This window comes from Erpetoichthys calabaricus, chromosome 10 (genome assembly GCF_900747795.2).
Source record: "Erpetoichthys calabaricus chromosome 10, fErpCal1.3, whole genome shotgun sequence".
NCBI classification, from domain to species: domain Eukaryota; kingdom Metazoa; phylum Chordata; class Cladistia; order Polypteriformes; family Polypteridae; genus Erpetoichthys; species Erpetoichthys calabaricus.
In genome coordinates, this window is record NC_041403.2 from 147,426,882 (window position 1) to 147,448,044 (window position 21,163).

The 21,163-nt window shown below is 36.8% G+C and overlaps 1 protein-coding gene across 4 annotated transcripts in view; it reads right to left on the bottom strand.

Annotated features, from left to right (window-relative positions):
• The window catches only part of rtel1 (regulator of telomere elongation helicase 1), a 132,304-nt gene that overhangs the window by 81,548 nt on the left and 29,593 nt on the right, over nucleotides 1–21,163 (bottom strand). For all 4 annotated transcript variants that reach the window (XM_028812062.2, XM_028812061.2, XM_028812060.2 and 1 more), the window contains exons 9-11: nucleotides 19,389–19,454; nucleotides 14,335–14,488; nucleotides 2,971–3,009 (exon numbers count right to left, since the gene is read on the bottom strand). In XM_028812062.2, the coding sequence (XP_028667895.2) occupies nucleotides 2,971–3,009; nucleotides 14,335–14,488; nucleotides 19,389–19,454 (259 nt within the window). The remainder of the gene's footprint in view (nucleotides 1–2,970; nucleotides 3,010–14,334; nucleotides 14,489–19,388; nucleotides 19,455–21,163) is intronic.

The following is a 21,163-nucleotide window of genomic DNA, read 5'->3' on the forward strand; positions in this document are numbered from 1 at the left end:
TCAGCCTATATACATCGGACTTCCAATACAACTCAGAGTCCTGCCATGTGCAAAAGTTCGCTGATGACACTGCTATCGTGGGCTGTATCAGGAATGGGCTGGAGGAGGAGTATAGGGACCTAATCAATGACTTTGTTAAATGGTGCGACTCAAACCACCTACACCTGAACACCAGCAAAACCAAGGAGCTGGTGGTGGATTTTAGGAGGCCCAGACCCCTCATAGACCCAGTGATCATCAAAGGTGACTGTGTGCAGATGGTGCAGACCTATAAATATCTGGGAGTGCAGCTGGATGATAAATTAGACTGGACTGCCAATACTGATGCGCTGTGCAAGAAAGGACAAAGCCGGTTATACTTCCTTAGAAGGCTGGCTTCCTTCAACATCTGCAATAAGATGCTGCAGATGTTCTATCAAACAGTTGTGGCGAGCGCCCTCTTCTACGCAGTGGTGTGCTGGGAGGCAGCATTAAGAGGAAAGACACCTCACGCCTGGACAAACTGGTGAGGAAGGCAGGCTCTATTGTTGGCATGGAGCTGGACAGTTTAACATCTGTGGCAGAGCGAAGGGCGCTCAGCAGGCTCCTATCAATTATGGAGAATCCACTGCATCCACTAAATAATGTCATCTCCAGACAGAAGAGCAGCTTCAGCGACAGACTGCTGTCACTGTCCTGCTCCACAGACAGATTGAGGAGATCGTTCCTCCCCCAAACTATGCGACTCTTTAATTCCACCAGGGGGGGTAAACGTTAATATTTAACATTATACATAGTTATTGTCTGTTTTTTTCACCTGTATTATTATCATTCTTTAATTTAATATTATTTATTGTATCAGTATGCTGCTGCTGAAGAATGTGAATTTCCCATTGGGATTAATAAAGTATCTATCTATCTATCTATCTATATGTGTATATGTTTATGTATATATATGGTTACATAACCTCTTTAACACACTACTTCTCCGCTGCAAAGCGCGGGTATTTTGCTATATGTATATGTATATATATATATATATATATATGTATATATATATATATATATATATATATGTATATATATATATATATATATATATATGTATATATATATATATATATATATATATATATATATATATATATATGTATATATATATATATATATATATATGTATATATATATATATATATATATATGTATATATATATATATATATATATATATATATATATATATATATATATATATATATATATGTATGTATGTATGTATGTGTGTATATGTATGTGTATATATATATGTTGATATATGTGGATGTCTATATGTATATATATATATATATATATATATATATATATATATATATATATATGTATATATATATATATAATATATATATATATATATATATATATATATGTATATATGTTGATATGTGTATATGTAGATATGTATATAAGTATATATGTTTATGTATATATATGTTTACATAACCTCTTTAACACACTACTTCTCCGCTGCGAAGCGCGGGTATTTTGCTAGTATAATACATCAGAAGGCAAGTTATATATTATAGTATTATATATTACATTTTATACTGCACCAAGCACATATTGCTCTGAGGTGATTAGGACTTCACAGGGAACAATTTACTTCTTCAATGTGATAGGGACTTGACAGCTATCAAGACAAAAGCATTGCATAGTGCAGCGCACCAGGGAAATGCACAATTGTGTGGAACACATGGGGGTTTTTGTAGTTATTGCTTCAAAGTGATTGAGACTTTATGGTTATCAAGGGGGGGGGGGTTGAGGGGGAGTGTGGCGATGCTCAATGCACCTGGGAAGCTGGAGTAAGATGGGGGGGCTGGAATTTGTAGTTACTGCTTCATCGTGATTGGGCCTTCTCACTTCTCAAAAGGCAAGAAGTGCATTGTGCAGCGCAAGGGCATATTGCACCAGGGAGGCATGCAATTTGGTAGCACACCAGGGACGTTGGAGCTAAATAAGGTGGGTTTTACTGCACTGATATCAAGGTTTGAAAGCTGATATCAATACCAATTTTAAAATTTTTGTACCTATCCAGCACTACTGAGGTATGAAAACAGGCTGAAAAGTGACAGTATATCCAAATTTATTTTTTAAATTGTTAATGGCTATGACTATCCGTTTTATCTGAGTTTTAAGTTATTTGAGTTAACATTGGTTCACATTACCTCAGAGAATTGGGCTTTTACAGTATATGCGTGTGTATTTTTTTAGAATAAAAACCATTAGTAAATATGAATAAGCTAAGCAATGTGGTTGTTAATATAGGAAAAGATAATGACAATTGAAAAGATAATCACAATTTGTAGCAAACCATCTTAGCACATAGGTGAAAAGAAACATGAAAGTGATGTTTGGGGGAAGGCAGGACCAGTAAATGTACAGTAGACTGCCATATTTAAGAGATTAGAAAAAAGAAATACGACAACATCTCTGAATCAGCATTTTATATGATTTAAGTATCTTAGAGTGAAAGCTCACAAACACATGCAGTAATTAAAGTAATAAAACTGCAAAGTACTGAGTTTAAGTAATAAAAGTATATTAACAATTCACCATCCTGAGATCACTTGGGACAGTTTATACCTTCGGAGTGGGAGTGAATTTCCCAGAAACAGCAGCAATTGATGCTCTTTTCAAAGTCTGAGGTAAAGAGGTTACAATTATTTTATAACATACAAAGTTAAGCTATCTTATTAAAACACAAACTATGAATTATGTTCACTTCTGAATAATAATTACTGCGGTGGGTTGGCACCCTGCCCGGGATTGGTTCCTGCCTTGTGCCCTGTGTTGGCTGGGATTGGCTCCAGCAGACCCCCGTGACCCTGTGTTCGGATTCAGCGGGTTGGATAATGGATGGATGGATAATAATTAAGGAAAAATTTAAGTTAACACATGAAAATTTCCAAGATAACACAGACAAAAATATACTTACGTTTAATTTTGGCAATATCCGCAACATCCATTTTCAAACCTGAAAAAAAATAAATAAATAAAAACATTCCAATTTGCATTATACAAAAGTCACATATCAATCTATAAAACATGAAGCATCTAGATGTACACTGAGGCAGCAGAGCATAAAAAGGAAGACACATTAACATTAACAATTTATTAATCTATTAACTGTCTAAAACTGTTTTTTTCTTTTACAGAGTTATATGGAACTCGGACCTGCACCAGCAGCATTTGGTGTAAAGTAAGCACTAGACTGAATGACACATTTGATATTCACGAGGCACAGTAATATAAATCTGCATCATCAACTTAGGCTATGTGAGGAAACTCCTTCTCAAACATAGAAGCAAGGTATAAGCTCCACATAAACATTGAGCAGGCTAGGATTTGAGTCAAGACCTCCGGAAATATAAGGAAGCAGCACAATATATTATACCACAATACCACTTGCTTTGCACCGCTAGAATCTGGAAAACTTAGACAAAAAATAAAACATGACAAAATAGCAATTATAAAACAAACAGTAGCAGAGTAGACTCTTTATAGGCAGAATACTGTATTCATAAACTATTGCGGTCAAGACTAGGGATGTCACAAGAATTGGTTATTGGTACCAAAGTTGATACCAAACTTCCAAAAACATAACGGATCCAGGTTTTGTACAGTATCAGTAATATTGAGTGAAGTTAGTACTGCATGACTGTAAGTAGATAAATACTCGAGGACATCAGTGGAAATTTATTTACTGCTGAAGCCAGGAAGCACTTCTTTATGAAAAGAGTTGTGGGACCCTGGAAAAAACTACTGAGACATGTAGCTGAAGCAGAAACAATGACAACCTTTAACAAGAATCACGATGAGATATTAGGATAGCCTAGCTATTAGCTGAACAAATGGGCTTGATGGACTGATTTGTCTCCTCCAGTTTCTCATATCTCTTATGTATTTTTCTAATTAGTCAGAAAGAAGCAATACTCCGTGAGAAGATGAGTAAAAACACAAAGCTGAAGTTGACTGTTTATTCAGCAGTCTACTTATTTGAAAAATGGCTCAGTGGGAAGGGTGATGACACAGCACTGCAAGTGATCACAGGAATCCTGCTTATTATTATTAAAAAAATACAAAAAAAAAACATGCATACACGAGCTAGTTAGTTCAGAAATAGATTTGTGTGTGCTTGGAGAGAGTTATAATGTGAGTGATATACATGGGAGGTTTAGACGTTCACTTTGTAGAGTCATGAAGTTGAAAGAGGAGACAAAATTATGGTGAGCTAAATCATTTTTAATACTGTGTCCTACATAATTCTTTAAAAGGGAAAACAGCCTTTGCAATCAATATCTGATTGTATTGAGCACATCTATAGATTTCCACTGAATCACAAGCTGTGCCAACAACAGATGTAGTAAGTAAAAATGAAGCCATGTTTCATTCAAAGTGTCTGTTTGGCTCGTTGACTGGCAATGAAATGGGCTACTGTATTAGTTATTAAAATCAAAATACCATTTATTTAGTGCTACAAAGTGCTATGATTATACCATTTAGCAGGTATAAATTGTATACTTCATTTGTAAATTTGAACTTGCAAAGTCTAAATTTGTATCATTAGTTTGGTTTTTGAAGCCAAGCTAATGTTCATTAGTATAAACTCTAAAATTTGCTAAATGTAGTAAAAGTACATGTGTTATATATTTGAAAGATAGACTGCATTACATTTGCTAGAGTATCAGTTACACTGCAGGTACAGTTAATAATTTTAACTAGCCAACCCGCGGCGTACCATACGCCGCATAATCAGGCCAGTTTTCTAATGATTTTTAAGCACAGGAAGAAAATTAACATTTGAAAAATCGGTAATGTAATAAATCAGCAAGAAAAGCAACATTGTAACAATGCACGGAACAAACCAACACACAATCGTCCGTGATTTAAAACTGGCGGACCGACATCGCGGCTTCTACTCCCAGACGGAGGGATAGGGGTGGACGGCGCTCAGGCGCGGAGAAAGGAACGGGAGGAGAGGAGAAGGACGCCCATTCCGGTCTCTCCATCATGCTAGTGTGCTGATGTTTTGTTCAGTATGCACTGCCTGGTCATGTGCCCACCTCCAACTCGTCACTTGAGTTGTTGTCCAGATACAGTCCAGATACACCTGTGACTCACGTAGACTTTTCATTGCTCTGTGCGGTTTTGGCTGCTTTTCTATATATAATCTACCAAGACACCCGACTACGGTAGTAGCGAGGTGGGAGGGGGGTGTGTACAAAGGGTAGGGACCTAATCAGTGGGAGCGTTTGAGTCGCACTTAGAGGGAATTGCACGGTTTGCAGCCCGAATGGGGTTCAACGGCTTACCCACGCCTCTCTGCGTCGGGTAGACACACGGTCAATGTCATGCGTAATTATTTATTGAATGGTAAACACTTCTGGAAAGACACGGTTGTCTAAAACGGGTTGGTGTGAGAATACAACAGTAAGTGAATGAAAAGATGGAACTCTGGAGAGAGGAAAATACAACACAATAGTGAACCCGCGGCATAACAAACGCCGCATAATTATTTATTGATGGTTGAACACTTCTGGAAAGACAGAGTTGTCTAAAAAGGGAGGGTTTGAGGATACAACAGAAAGTGAATTGAAAGATGGAACTCTGGAGATGGCAACATATAATTGTCTGTGAGTGAAGACTGGTTTTGGCAGATATAGGCATATCTTTTTGAAAGTTTGTCCTTGTACCGTATTAATTGTCATCGCAAATGCCAATCGAACAAGAAATTGTCTTCGGGTAAAAGTAAAAGTCAAATTTGAATCTGACGGGGTCAGGCATATCTGGGGAATAAGGACAGTTTGTGAGGTTGCAGATGTGATAGTTTTACACTGCAGTACATTACGGTGAATGGTGCTAACAGACAGTCTAGTGCCATTACAAAGACGTTTTGCAGGCAGGAGGTTTCTGAGAAGCATGATGACGGATCCATTTTTAATTTTGAGTTTATGTGGAGGCATGCCAGTAGGAGTAAGACTATTAAGAAATTCCTCGGGGAATAAAAGTTGATCTGCAGGATTTTCTGTGACGATGGAGTCCACGCTCGTGAAAGTCACCTCATTGTTAGGGATAAGTTTTAGCACTTGTTCATTAAGGTATAGCGAGTCTTTGTTGATGATGCTTAATATAGCTCGCGTGCTGAGCTGTTCCAGAGTGATAGTTGAGAAGTCGATGTCGCCATACAGTTGTTGAACGGGATCAGAAATTAAAGGAAAACAATGTGAAGGCAATGTCACAGGTGTTCCGTTTATCCCATCCCCAACATCAAGGAGCCATTGTGCGAAATGTTGTTTTTCAGTAAGAGCTCTCATATTTGTTGTCAGTGTAAGAACATGCATGTGACGCCACAAAGGGTGCTTGTTAATGCAACTAGCGACAGTAAGCGCGCGGGAGCCACGCATAATGACGGGGAGAATTTGTCGGAAATCTCCACCCAATAGTATTGTTTTGCCTCCAAAAGGCTGCGTGTCACCCGTGAGGTCACGTAATAACCTGTCAACTGCCTGGAATGCGTATGTGTGTGTCATTGGCGCCTCGTCCCATATAATAACTTTGGATTGTAGAAGATGTTGAGCATGTGGTGAGGAAGGTTTGATGTTGCATGTGGAAGTAGTAGTGAGCTTCAACGGTATTTTAAAAACAGAATGGGCAGTTCGTCCTCCCGGTAATAATGTTGCAGCTATTCTTGTAGATGCTACAGTTGTAGCAATGTCTCCCCTAGCTCTGATGGTATGAATCAGGGTTTTGTACACAAAGGTTTTTCATGTTCCTGCAGGACCATCGAAGAAGAAGCATTGGGGATGGGAATTGTTATATGCAGCGTGTAAAACAGTATCAACAGTGTGTTTCTGTTCTGTGTTGAGTTTGTCGTAGTGTTCTATAGCGTGTATTTCCATGAAATACTTTTGAAGCGGTAGCCATGGAGGGCAAAAGAATAGTCAACGTGGCTCACAGCTGGATTTGGACCGCAGCACAGACCAAAGCGAGTGAGTATGTGTTTGATAAGCTGTTTGAGTTGGCGGGCAGTGGTCTGAGGTGCGTTCCTGAGCACGTGGGAGGAGGGGCAGAGTTTCTGGGCGGGGCTTCGTTGTTCCTTTTGTTGGTGGACGCGGTCGGGTGTCGAAACCGAAAAAAATAATTAAGTCAACGTGGCTCAGACGTGCATGTGGACTCCTAGCACAGACGAAAGGGACTAACTGGGTGGTCGGTGAGTTTTTGCGTCCGGGCAAATGGGCAGGCAGTGTGAATGCCTAGAGAGCGAGGGTAGACGCGGGCCGGTGAAAAAGGAGGGTTGGTGGGTAGGGAAACGTCTTCCGTGTTCCTGCAGGACCATCTAAGAAGACGCATGCTTGTCGCGGATGCGAATTGCTGTATGTAGCGTGTAAAACAGATTGCTGTGGTGCACGCGGTCGTGCGTCGTAACCGAAAACTCGGTTTTAAAGACTGCTTACTTCATTATGTTTTAACCTCAGTTGTATTTGACTGTTTTAAGGATCCCATGGGATACCCCTCGCAAACCGTTTTACACGCTGCATATGGCGATTCACGTCCGTGAGAAACATGCCTCTATGAACAGTCAACGTGGCTCGGAGGTGCATGTGGCCTCTACGACATACGAATATAAATGACGCCGTTTTTTCTGTGTTGTTCCGTCCCAGTTGGTGGGCGTGGCTCTGCGAGTTGTCATCGTATCCAATGGTCTTATAAATGTAATAATAAGTGATTTCACACAGGAAATTAAAGTTTGACATATGTCAAAAAAGAAACAAATGAGGGAAATGGTGCACAAAGAAACAAAAACAAAAATGTAAACCTTCACATTTTCATTATAAAACAATAGAAAGACAGCAATGATGGAAATTTGGAAAACAAAGCCCTTTTAAGAACTGTCTGTGCAGACCTTTTTCTTTTGTATGTACAGTGATCCCTCCTCCATCGCGGGGGTTGCATTTCAGAGCCCCCCGCGAAAGGTGAAAATCCGCGAAGTAAAAAACATATGTTTATATGGTTATTTTTATATTGTCACGCATGGGTCACAGATTTGCACAGAAACACAAGAGGTTGTAGAGAGACAGGAACTTTATTCAAACACTGCAAACAAACATTTGTCTCTTTTTCAAAAGTTTAAACTGTGCTCCATGACAAGACAGAGATGACAGTTCCGTCTCACAATAAAAAAATGCAACTATATCTTCCTCTTCAAAGGAGTGCGCGTCAGGAGCAGAGAATGTCACAGAGAGAGAAAAGCAAACAATCAAAAAGTGCTGTTTGAGCTTTTAATTATGAATGTCAGAGAGAGAGAGAGAGAAGCAAACAATCAAAAACCGATAAGTACTTTTCGAGCTTTTAAGTATGTGAAGCACCGTGCGGGAAGCATATCGCTTGAGAAAGCAACCGCAAGTTAGCCCAGCAAGGAAGGGAGCAATGTGAAGGTAGTTTTTCATCATTTCATCAACTAAGGAAGCATGTACCAGAAATTAAAAGACCCATTGTCCACCAAAACCCACGAACCAGCAAAAAATCCGTGATATATATTTAAATATGCTTACATATAAAATCAGCGATAGAGTGAAGCCGCGAGAGTCGAGTGTGATATAGCGAGGGATTACTGCGCAGTGGTAGTGCTGCTGCTTTACAGTAAGGAGACTGTGAAAGATTGTGGGTTCGCTTCCTGGTTCCTCCCTGTGTGGATAGCGCTTTGAGTACCGGCTTATATATCGGAATGTCTGACACCTTATATTCCAAATCGTAACCTCAGATCCTCAACTGAGTGTCTCCTTAGAATTCCAAGAACAAAACTTAAAAGAAGTGGTGAGGCGGCCTTCTGCTGTTATGCACCTAAAATCTGGAATAGCCTGCCAGTAGGAATTCGCCAGGCTAATACAGTGGAGCAATTTAAAAAACTACTGAAAACACATTATTTTAACATGGCCTTCTCATAACTTCACTGTAATTTAATCCTGATACTCTGTATATCTAATTCATTATAATAACTATTCATTCAAAATCTGTACTAACCCCTACTCTCTCTTCTGTTTCCTTTTCCGGTGTCCTGTTGGTGGTGACGTGCGCCACCATTATCTACCCAAAGTACCATGATGTTCCAACAATGATGGATGGATTAAAAGCCAGAAGTCTGTATGACCATCAGCATCAAGTGACTCCGTGAAAAACCCGAACTACAAAGAGGACTATTTCATTTATGTTAGGTAGAATGCCCAAAGGGGACTGGGAGGTCTCGTGGCCTGGAACCCCTACAGATTTTATTTTTTTCTCCAGCCTTCTGGAGTTTTTTTTTGTTTTTTTCTGTCCACCCTGGCCATCGGACCTTACTCCTTTCTATGTTAATTAATGTTGTCTTATTTTAATTTCTTTTGTCTTTTATTTTTCTTCTCCTCATTATGTAAAGCACTTTGAGCTACTTTTTGTATGAAAATGTGCTATATAAATAAATGTTGTTGTTGTTGTTGTAAATGTAATAAATTATTATTTATTATTACTGTATAGTGTATGCCCACTTCCTGTAGAAAGAAAACAGGTTTATATAACATTCTATACATGTCTATAATCATTCTAAATCACAAATTCCATTGGCTCAAGAACACAAAAAAGGGATCATGACTCACTAGACAGAACATATTATCAAACCTCACCACCACAACTAGCACCACTACAAAACATGGCTATACATATTCTTTCTGCATGCAAATAAAATGAAAAATACTTGAAAATGACAAAATGTAAGCAATAGGTAAAGATAGATAAGCATCATACAAACATCTTACCTGCATCTAGGATTGCAGTCAAGGAACTAGAGGGTATCCCAAAATTCACGCAAGATTTGAATTTGGCGCCATTTGTGCGGTAAAGTGTTGCCAACGAAAAAAAAAGACAGTGTGACAGCTCACAGTTCAGGGTTATTAAAAATGGAGAGCTACACGAAAGAACAACACATTGTTGAGAAACAAATGCATCCACAACGTGTCACTGTTTGGTGCGGATTCTGGGCTGGAGGCATCATCCGACCATTCTTCTTCGAAAATGCGGCTGGTCAGGTAATAACAGTTAATGGTGCTCGCTATCACGACATGATAATCCAGCTTTTTGTGCCTAAATTGCAAGATATGGATGTGGACGACATGTGGTTTCAACAAGACGGTGTCACATGCCATACAGCCGAGAAACAATTCAATTACTGCAAGAGTCATTTCCTGGTCGTGTAATTTCCCGTTTTGTGATCAGAATTGGCCGTCCAGATCATGTGATTTAACGCCGTTGGACTTTTTTCTTTGGGGTTTTTTGAAGTCTAAGGTTTATGCCATCAAGCTCACAACCACCCACGCCTTGAAGGAGGAAATAGAGCGCTATATCAACGAAATTCAGCCACATTTATGCAAAGCCGTCATGGAAAATTTCGAAAAAAGAGTGCGTATGTGCCAGCACAGAAATTTTGTATCAAAATACAAGAAATCACTACCAATTAATTGCCCTGAAGAAAGATATAGACAAAACATGTACTGACATGAGAACACAAGGTATGCTGGATTGAGATGCATAAGCACCACCTCAAATCAGTTCCCACACATCTTACTTGCATCTGAATGGCTGAAAAGAGTATTCAGCCTCTCGATTGGCTTAAAAGTCAGTAAGATAAAAGCAGGCCTTTGAAAGGCTGATGACAACATCAATCAACTTATGTAACTGTCATAACAACAATGTGGGGAGCGTCTGAATGCACATTCAAGTGTTATACATCTTTGAAAAGCTCAGAATGTCTGCTTTTACATGAAATTTGAATTATATTTATATCAAGCAGATCTATAATAAAAAAAATTGACAATAAATTTGTGCCCAGGCAAAAATGAATAGCAACTTTAATATAGTTACTCCTGTCAAGTGTTTAATGTCTTTGGGTAGATCCAGCATTTCTACAGTACATGAAAATTGAGGCATAATGACATCTACAAATATTTATAATGAGTAAAGTCAGAACAAACATACATATATAAATGGAAATCAACTTCCAGGAGGTAGGGGATCTACATTTATAAAAGTGATTTCTTCACAGTGCAACATAATTTAGACAAGTAGGACAGGTGTTAGAAACCAGAAGATTCTGTACTTTATTCTTGAGATTAAGTATGTTAACACTGTGAACTGATCTATAATAAAAGCAACAATTATAATAAGGACATGGTCAACACCATTGCATGTAGACAGTGTTAGACATAAGGAAATAAAGCAGCTTCAGTTAATGATGTTATTTAAACACCAAAGATGACATTTGTTTTCTTCTTAAACCTTGGCTTACAAATGTAGGTAAATGCAGACATTAGACACTTACTCTGGCCTCACAACTGATCTCACAACAGACATTTTCTACTACTTAAAATTAATAAATGTAAAATATTTCAGTCTAGCTGTGTGTAGTCTTTGGGACAGAAAACAACCCTAGCAGTTTTACTATATTGCTTGTATATTCCCCAGAGCTGTGAAGTCCATCTGCCCCTGCTGATACACACACATACATCTACCCCTCCCTAACCTGCATCTCCTGTAGACATGCACACTCACTTTCCCTCGTAATCAAACACACACACTTGTATTCCTCCCCTGCAGACCCACGCACACAGATCACTGGTCTCTGCAGGCGTACTACCTCAGGAAAAGTCTGGACTTGATGATGTTTTATTGCTGCTGTCTTTTATACTTATTATGTTTATTTTATTATTTATACTGTATTGTGTATTTTAAGTATTCTGCCTTGAAGCCGAGTCCTACCAACAAAAATTTTGTTATGTTTATGCATAATAACAATAAAGAATTCTATCTATCTATCTATCTATCTATCTATCTATCTATCTATCTATCTATCTATCTATCTATCTATCTATCTATCTATCTAATGCTTAAGAATTACCCAGTGCAGAGGACATGAACCCACCTTGGCTTTTGTAAGGAGACACTAGCAATACCATATCTTAGCCATATCGCTGGCATATGAGTCCTATTAATCTTTGTCTTGAGAAACTAGCTCCAGAAAGACAATGTTTTTAGTGAAAACTTCAAGCCTTGCCCTCCATTGCGGAGATGTTTCACTTGCACGTTGTTGAACTGCAACGATTGCTTTGTTTCGATTTTGTGTCTCTTCATCTGTGTCATTAGCGCAATGGTGTTATTGCACGGTGGTGGTGGCAATTTAAAAGTGCATGCATGCGCCATCTAGTGGCTGTGGTTGAGCATGAACAGAGCGGACTGCTCCATAGACGCATACTCACACACAGGTCTTTCGTGTATATATGTCAAATGTTGAGTTTTGTTTATAATAACAGCAACCATGACAATTAAGAAATTTGAACTACCTGGCATAATTCCACCTAATATTAGCATCTAGCTGGTATTAGATTTTAGATCATGTAGTTATCTCCCAGTTCAGATTTCAAACTTTTTTGTGATTGAAAGTTTATAGAATTAATAAAGTACAAGAAATAAACAATTGCATAAAGGTGGAAAGTGTCAAAACATCCACAACTAAGGATAACATCTTAACCACCAGGCCAGAAAAATAGAGTTAAGACAAAAATAATAAAAAGGGATTTAGAAATCCCCACATAATGAATCACTTGACCAACACCAGAAATGAATGGATGGATGACCAATTAATATGCAATGCAATGAGCCAGAGAAGTACTAATTAGTTAGACATGCAACTAAACAGTAACTGTTTCTTAAAAATGCCAATGTTTTGTTTGTTTGCTGTCAAAGTTGTATTTCCTATTTTTCACTTCAAATGTCAACAAAATAAGTAATTTGGATAGGGATTTTCAAATGTTTGTATTAAACTATAAATCTTTTCACAAGAGAATAATAAAAATGAATTTAAATGGACTGACTAATAAGACTAAACACCTTTTTAAAATTAATAAGCTCTTTCCCATTTAATATGTATAGTTAAGTGGATCTCCTATTACTTATATACAATCTGCTCTGCTGACACACTGCTTTCAGCAATTTATTCAAACACAAATAATACAAAGACAATTTTATAACTCATAAATACTACAGCATTAATATCTCCTCGGCCAGTGTGAATGTCCTCAAGGGTCTAAATAAGTGCTGTCAAGTGTACTAGGACCATCATTTGCCTTCTAGAATTTTATCATGTTTTTCATCATTATTACTGCACACTAAAATTTTCTGTACCTTAGTTGACTTTTTAAAAGACAGCAATTTTTATATGTTCAAAAATCTGCAAAAAAATTATAGCATCTGCTTGGAAAATAACACGTTGTTAACGTAATCAATATAATATATATATATATATATATATATATATATTGCTATGCATAGCATTAACTTACAATTTTCTGCACTAAAATAAATAAAAACTCTTCCTAATCTGTACAGAAATGTATTATGGAATGAAAACTATTATTTGCGGCATTTTTTTTTTTAACTTTCTTCTGCAGTACATCTTGGTGTCCAAGATTACAGAAAGATCCTTCCATAATTTACAGGTAAAATTCCGATACAATGAATATCTTTACAATGAAATGTTCATTACAACGAAGTATTTTAATGGTCCCAACAGTTTCCCCATATGACACGAGTCTACTGAAATCTTGTTACTACGAAATACATTCAGCAGATACTTTCATTACAATGAAGCACCCAAAAGACCTTGAAATGCCTGAATGAATCATCCACAGATCAGTTAGTTCTGTGGTCGCAGCTCAGTTGTGCACAATGATCCACAAACACAAACAATGTAATTTTTTTTTTCTTTCTTTGAACTTCCTCGTACAGGAAGATCCCAAAAGAGTTCAGAAACCTCACAATATGAAGAAGAAGAAAAGAATGATTCGGCTTCTGATTGATAACTGTGCTGCCCACAACATGCTTCCATGTTGCGTTGAATTCTTCCCACCCATTTGCACAGCAGTGCTTCAGGCATTGGATTTGGGCATCATTCGCACCCTGAAAGTGTATTATCACAAGGAAATGCGGAGAAAAATTCTCGTTCACATAACTTGTAGACAGGAGGAAACTAAAAGTAACGTGAAAAAAATTATTGAAATGATTGCAAATGCCTGGATGCAAGTTAAAGAAAGCACTATAGTGGCAAATACAGAATCTCATTACTACAAAATTTTAATTACAACAAAATATTTTTTAGGAATTTTAACCTGTACATGATTATGGCCACTTTAAATATTTTCCATTAAATGCTGCCACACACAGATTTTTTGGGAAATTTAATAAACAGACTATTAAACACTGCCTATTTACTACTAACCAGGATTGGTTGTTTCGATGTTGAAATCTTCAGATAGTCCGCTTTTTTCGGCTGTACTAGCTTGTAGTGTGAGAACCTGGTTGACAGCATCAATTGCAGTAGCCAGGTCATAAGGTGTCAAATCGCATGATGCAGACTCCTCACACATTTTCTCCTGAAAAAGTAAACAATCCAATATCTTTGTGATATCACAGAAGACGGTCTATTAGTTAAACATAACAAAAATACATAAATTAAAATAAATGTAGTTTTTATTTTATCATTTGACATCTTCAGATTAAAATAACCACTTATCTCAATGCAGATGTTACACATAGATGAACTCAATGATAAATACCACAAGAAGAAGTAAACAAATACAATGTCCACCTCGTCTATAATCATCAGCATCCGCCACATCCGGCTTAATAAAGTATTACCGTTTGTTTGCATGAGTGTCTCATGGGGAAACTGCTAAACCCATTGGGATTAATAAAGTATCTATCTATCTATCTATCTATCTAAACAGAGTTTTCCATCATTTTGTATGAATAGTATTTAACATATGTGGTCAACATTTATCCAACAAATTAGTTTTGGGTACTTAAAATTTAATACAGCATTCTACTTACAGTAAGCCTGTACAAGTTATTATAATTAGTACTACACATTGATTGAAAAAGCTACAAGTACTAGTAAATACAGGTTGAAGAGCTGCAAGTGCCATAATTACATTGGCCAAGGCAGACGATAAGGCATGACATGCGCAACATCCTAAAGTATCTAACTTTAAGCTGGAAATACTGAAAATTAGTAATTAAACAGTAATATGCCGATGAAAAGCTGGTATGTATTTTTAATGGTATATATTGTATTTTTTTCATGCTTGACTTCTGGTTGACTAGTGAAGGTAGTGGGGATTGTGAGACTGATCAAGAAATCTGAACAGAGAGGACAGTTTTGTTAACACTGCATTTGACTTTTGGTGTAAAGCAGGACCTAGTCATTGAGGGGAAAAGTTACATTTACTGGTCATAAGCTCTGGATCATGATTGGAATAATGTGATTTTGAATACAAATGGCTAAGGTGGACTTCCTACATCTCAGCTCTGTATGAATTGCATCTTATTGCAGCATATCTGTATTAAACTCTTTGCTGCTTTACAAGCTGAACTTAAGATATATCATACTTGCACCTGGTACTGTGTGTCTGGTGCAAAACCAAGTGAACTACCGGTGTTGAAACTGCATAGATGTGATTTATTTGCTTTAAGTAACTGACATCATTAAAATAAATCAGGTTCTCACATCATCAATCCCTAACAGATTAATCAATGCCTCCTTGATTTCTATTTTGAGCTTTTCCTTCAAAGCTATAAACCCCTTTCTGAAAAATTCTTTGTTTTTGGGGACTTCCAGCATCCAAAACTGAGGATGCAGAGATGCTAGATTACCCAAATCCATACTCTATGCTTAAAGATATCCCTGATGAAATTAATTCAGGGTGTTCTCTCCTCTTCCTGGTGGCATGACCCTAGAGTTAATTTCAACATTTTGGAAGTAGATGGCTCCATCTTACTTACATGTATTGAACTCCTCCATGTCCATCTCCAAAATGAACCTTATAATTAACTAGAAAATTTAAAAGCAGAACTTCGCTGCTGCAAAGCGCGGGGATTTTTAAATATATATATATATATATACATATACATATATATACACATATATATATATACATATATATATACTGTATTGTGTAAAATAACTTTATAAAGTAACATAAAAGGTTTAAATACTGGTTATCCTTTTACACTAAAATATTACTAAAGAGATACAAAAAAAGTAAAATGCATATGTTCTTTTTCTTTAAGGAGATTAAATATTACTGAAGAAAGAAAAAAAAAAACTAAAACAGCCAAATAGGGCTATGCATACAAACTTAAAAGGTTTAAATAAAACAGAAATATATACTTTTATTTTTACTTCCTTAACTTGTGGAGGGTGTATTCTGTAGCAAAACCCTAACTTTTTTCGTGAAAGCCCGTTTCAGTCAATAAGTCTTAAAAACAGGTGTAAAGATATTGACAATAAGCTACGCAAACCCACCAAGACATGCAATCGTTTAAATCAAGGCACGAGTCGAAAAAAACATCATCCCATAATATTAGTTAACGATTAACACATTTCTATATGTATTGTAAGCATACAATACAACTGATAATATGTTGCGCTTATTTATCTGGTGTACCGACATTTTTGCTCGTTTAACGGCTGAAATCTAACGTGGTTTGTGCCCTTCAGAATGAAAACAGTTTGCATTCACCTTTTTAATAAAAGGCGAGCTTTTAAGCCTGAGAAATCACCCCGTAAATGCACACGTTTAATTGCACATGTGTTAATATGTATGCTTACACGGTATTAAAAGACACTCAACAATTAACGTCATTTACCTTCGTTCCCAACTCGTGCTGTAAATCTCTTCCTTGTTTTCAGTTCACGTGATTACGTAGGAGGCGTGATGACGCGTGATACTCCGCCTCCTTTATTAGAGTATATGGACAAAAAACAGGCTCCAGTTATGACCATTACGCGTAGAATTTCAAAATGAAACCTGGCTAACTTTTGTAAGTAAGCTGTAAGGAATGAGCCTGCCAAATTTCAGCCTTCTACCTACACGGGAAGTTGGAGAATTAGTGATGAGTGAGTGAGTGAGTGAGTGAGTCAGTCAGTCAGTCAGTGAGGGCTTTGCCTTTTATTAGTATAGATCTACATATATACCGTATTTACATATCTACATATATATACACATATATATACATATCTACATATATATATATATATCTACATATATATATATATATATATATATATATATATATATATATATATACACACACACATACATATATACACACACATCTACATATATCAAGTGCATGTGTGTACTTTATAATATTAACAAAAAGAGCAGCATACTATTGAAAACGGCAAATATAGGAGTGAGTAGGGATCGAACCGAGGACTCTTGATTACACTTGGTTTGCGTCTGTACTCGTGCTGTTACTTAGAGTCAGATCGGGGGGAGGGGTGATGTTCGAGCGCATGAGCTTATTCAGTGCAGCAGGAACAATGCACATGTTGATCTTTTTTTTCTTTCAGTACATGTTCCTTCCCTGTTCATTTATATATCTCTGCCTGTCTGTCTCTCTATTACGCAGTGCTCTGTCTGTCTGTGTGTTATGGATCTTAAAAATAACAGTTACAAGGACAGTTGTTCATGTTAACTGCAGTCTCAATTGTTAAAAAAATATTTTAAAAGAAGCATCTCACATGAAAATATAATGATCTCATTAACTGACAGTGCATACCAATTTATAAATTTTATGTTCGTTTGAGGTTAAAAAGAAAAAAAAAAAGCAACACTTTATCCCCAGCGGGGAATCAAACTCAGATCTGTGAGGCACGGCAAAACTGCTGTGCTCTAAGAAGCAAATCTTAGTGCACTACGCCACGGAAACTGTAGTGTCATTCTTGAAGCTTTTGTGAAAGTATTTATTTGATCTTTGGAACTCAGGCTTTACACATTCTATAGTTTATGCCTACATTTTGTAACATTTATTATTAAAATATGAAAAAGTTTCTGTTTTAACAATGTGTTTACACAGATTACTGTAGAAACAGAACACACATGAAATGCGTGTGTTCCAAATAACGATCTATTATTTCCACTCTAAAACTCCACTTCACTCCCAGATAATCAATCAAGGCATGAGCTGGGAAAAGTTTGTGCATGTTCTAAGTCAGTGTGGGGATGGAATAGCCGGCTGCTGGCAGCTTGTCTTTATCAGCACATTTAGAAGACAAAAGACGCTGGTGGAGAGGTGTGAACAGATTTAAGAAGCGATTTAAGGTGGGCCGGATCTACAAGTTTTTTCGTAGGCTCTGGTAATTCTAGTGTTAAGGTTACCTACCCATAATTGCTGATTTCAGTATTACCAGCTGCATTCTGTGTTTAAATGGCTCCTTAGCTACCAATAAGATGCAAATGACAAAAGAGTCAGCAGTTCTCCATCTAACTTGTTTCCATTTACACCTGTGTGGTTTCATCATGCACTATTTGGTTTAATACAACACTTAACAGAAAAATGTCACAAACTAAAAATGATCCAGTTTAGGCTTAAAATCATTAAGATGACATCCTCGGAAAGAACCTAACATTGCAGACTAACATGCCACACAATTAAAGATGATCTGAGATTGGCAAGGATTGGTTTCTAATTAAGCAAATGGGTTGGAAAGAAAACCTGTAGCCACTGTGGCCCTCCAGGACTGACATTGCCCACCTCTGACTACAGCATCAACATGCAATTTGACAAAGAAGCAATACTGTAATATTGTTTTCAGTGAAAATGCCCCTGTGATAAGGGGGTGGGAATAGTGATGAGGTGCTAACCATTTTTTTTGTTGTATTTGCTAAATGGTTTTTACCTTCTAAATGTTTACATGTTTTTTACTCATATTCCTAATCTGTACCAAGTTCTTAGAGAAGCGCCAATAGCATGCTGTAGAACCACTCACACATGGAAACACTGTTCTTGTGAAAACAGATGAGACTAACAAAAGAAATCAGAGAATGGGGAGGATGCAGTAAAAGGTCACACAGCCTCATAGAAAAGAGGTTTATATTTGGTCTGCTTATTATTTTTTGAAATCTGCCTTTTCTAATTCAGGCTTACGGATCTCAAAAGCAGCAACAGTGGGTCAACTTATATGTAATGCTAAAAGTAAACAGAAACAACACCAGGCAAACAAAAAAGTCAAGACTACTGCCAGCCAACATTATATAAAGGTAAGTAAAGTGATGACACAGATATCAGAAGTAAACAGGTTACATGGTCAAATCTATTGACACCCTGAATGATATTCATTCATAACAGAAAAATGGATTAATTTAGATCTTTCAATGACAAAATGTTTCCTCAAAATTTTTATATAAAAGGTTGATGTCCAGCAGCGAACAGCTTAAATTTTTTATTTTAAAGTTACAGAAAAGCATATTAATCTGTTGTGCTTACCACATTGTGAGCTTCATCAAAAATGACAACTGTGCCTTTCAGTTCAATATTGTGTGCTTTGCGACTCTAAGAAAAGGAAACAAAAAATACTGTCATAAGCATGAAAACAACTGAAACTTGATCAATAAAATGTACCATCAGAGACAGGCTCATGCATCTTAAAGTGGGAAGAACATTTATAATTTGTTAAAGTAACATCACTATCAGTATTTAAATTTTAAAACTAGATTAATTACAAATGAATAATGCTTACATAATAATATTTTTAACATAGAATATTTTTGCTTGTTCATGTTTCATAAGAACTGGTATCTAAGGTGATTTGGGCAATAAATTTAGAACAAAAGATGGCAAAGCTTTGGTACAATTGTAAACTAAAGCTGAATGTAATTTACAATAATGTTCACATATCACCATCTCAAGAATAAATAATAATGATGAGGTAACTCATATCATTTAATAAAACAAACTATTGTAGAAGCAGAAAATATCATCATGAACCTCGTCTTGAAAAGTTAACAGGGAGGGATACTATCGTCAAGGTAACAATACACAAGACTTTATTATACCTAAAAATGTACTCTCTCATTTAAAGTAGTATAATGCACACTCAAAAATCAGGAGTGGTCTACCCTAGACTTTCTCGTATACTCAGATATGGGGATGGATACTTGAGAAGTAAACCACAAGACAATAATTATATTTTTATATTATGTACATTAAAGCACCATCAACAACAAATCAAATCAAATTAATAATATATTGAACAATTATTATAAAAGTAAAGTTGACAAAATCGGAATCTGCAGGTGCATGAATAAAAGGTAAAGTACCACTTCTGGTTAGCAGAAATAGCTAAAAAATCTGACAGAAATCTACGTTTTGTACCTACTGTATGCAAAATTTGGTTGACCTATGTGAAAGCGTATTCAAGTTATCGTCTTTACGTACACACACACAGACATAATTCTAAAAATGGTATTTTTGGACTCAGGGAGGTCTAAAACATTGAGATTCATCAAAATCTTGAAAAGGAATTTTTGAAGAATTACAATACTTTCCCTATACTTCGTATACAAGCACTTGAATTTTCAGCCCACATTCTAAAAATTAATGTTACTTGTCGTCTACTACTAGTTGGCTGCATTGGTGACTAATAATGGACTAGCAATCCAGACCAGTTTTTGCCTTGTGTCCAATGCTACCTTGACAGGTACTTGTTGTGACCCTATGCTTTAATTTATTTCACTTTGTTTCACTAAAGTTATCCTGTCAATGAAGGTCAATGTATCAATATGCTCAGCAGGGCGGACCAGTCTCTTCTCTTTTCAAAATTTTTTCAATCCTTCCATGGAATTTCCAGATTCTCTAAGGCCCCTCAAGAGATAGAACATCTTCAACCTGTACTGGGCTTGCCCTTTTCCCAGTAGACATTACTTTGTACAGTTGTTGAGGAAGACCTCCACAGACTCATTTGGACCACTTATACATGCAATCTCATTTAAACTGTCACTACTTTGAGCTTGTGGGCATAAGAGAGAATGCGGGCATAGACTGAGCAGCAAATTGAATTCTTTTATCCAAGGACGAACCCTTATGTTCACTACCACAGGCTAGTACAACATTTTCAAAACTGCTGTCACTGCCCCAATTTGATGGCCTGTCTTATGGTTAGGAGTACTCTTACTCGTGAACAAGACCACAAGGTACTTCTCATTTGATACCCTTATGTGAAGGAGGCAAGACACTCTTTTCAAAGAAAGAATCACAACCTC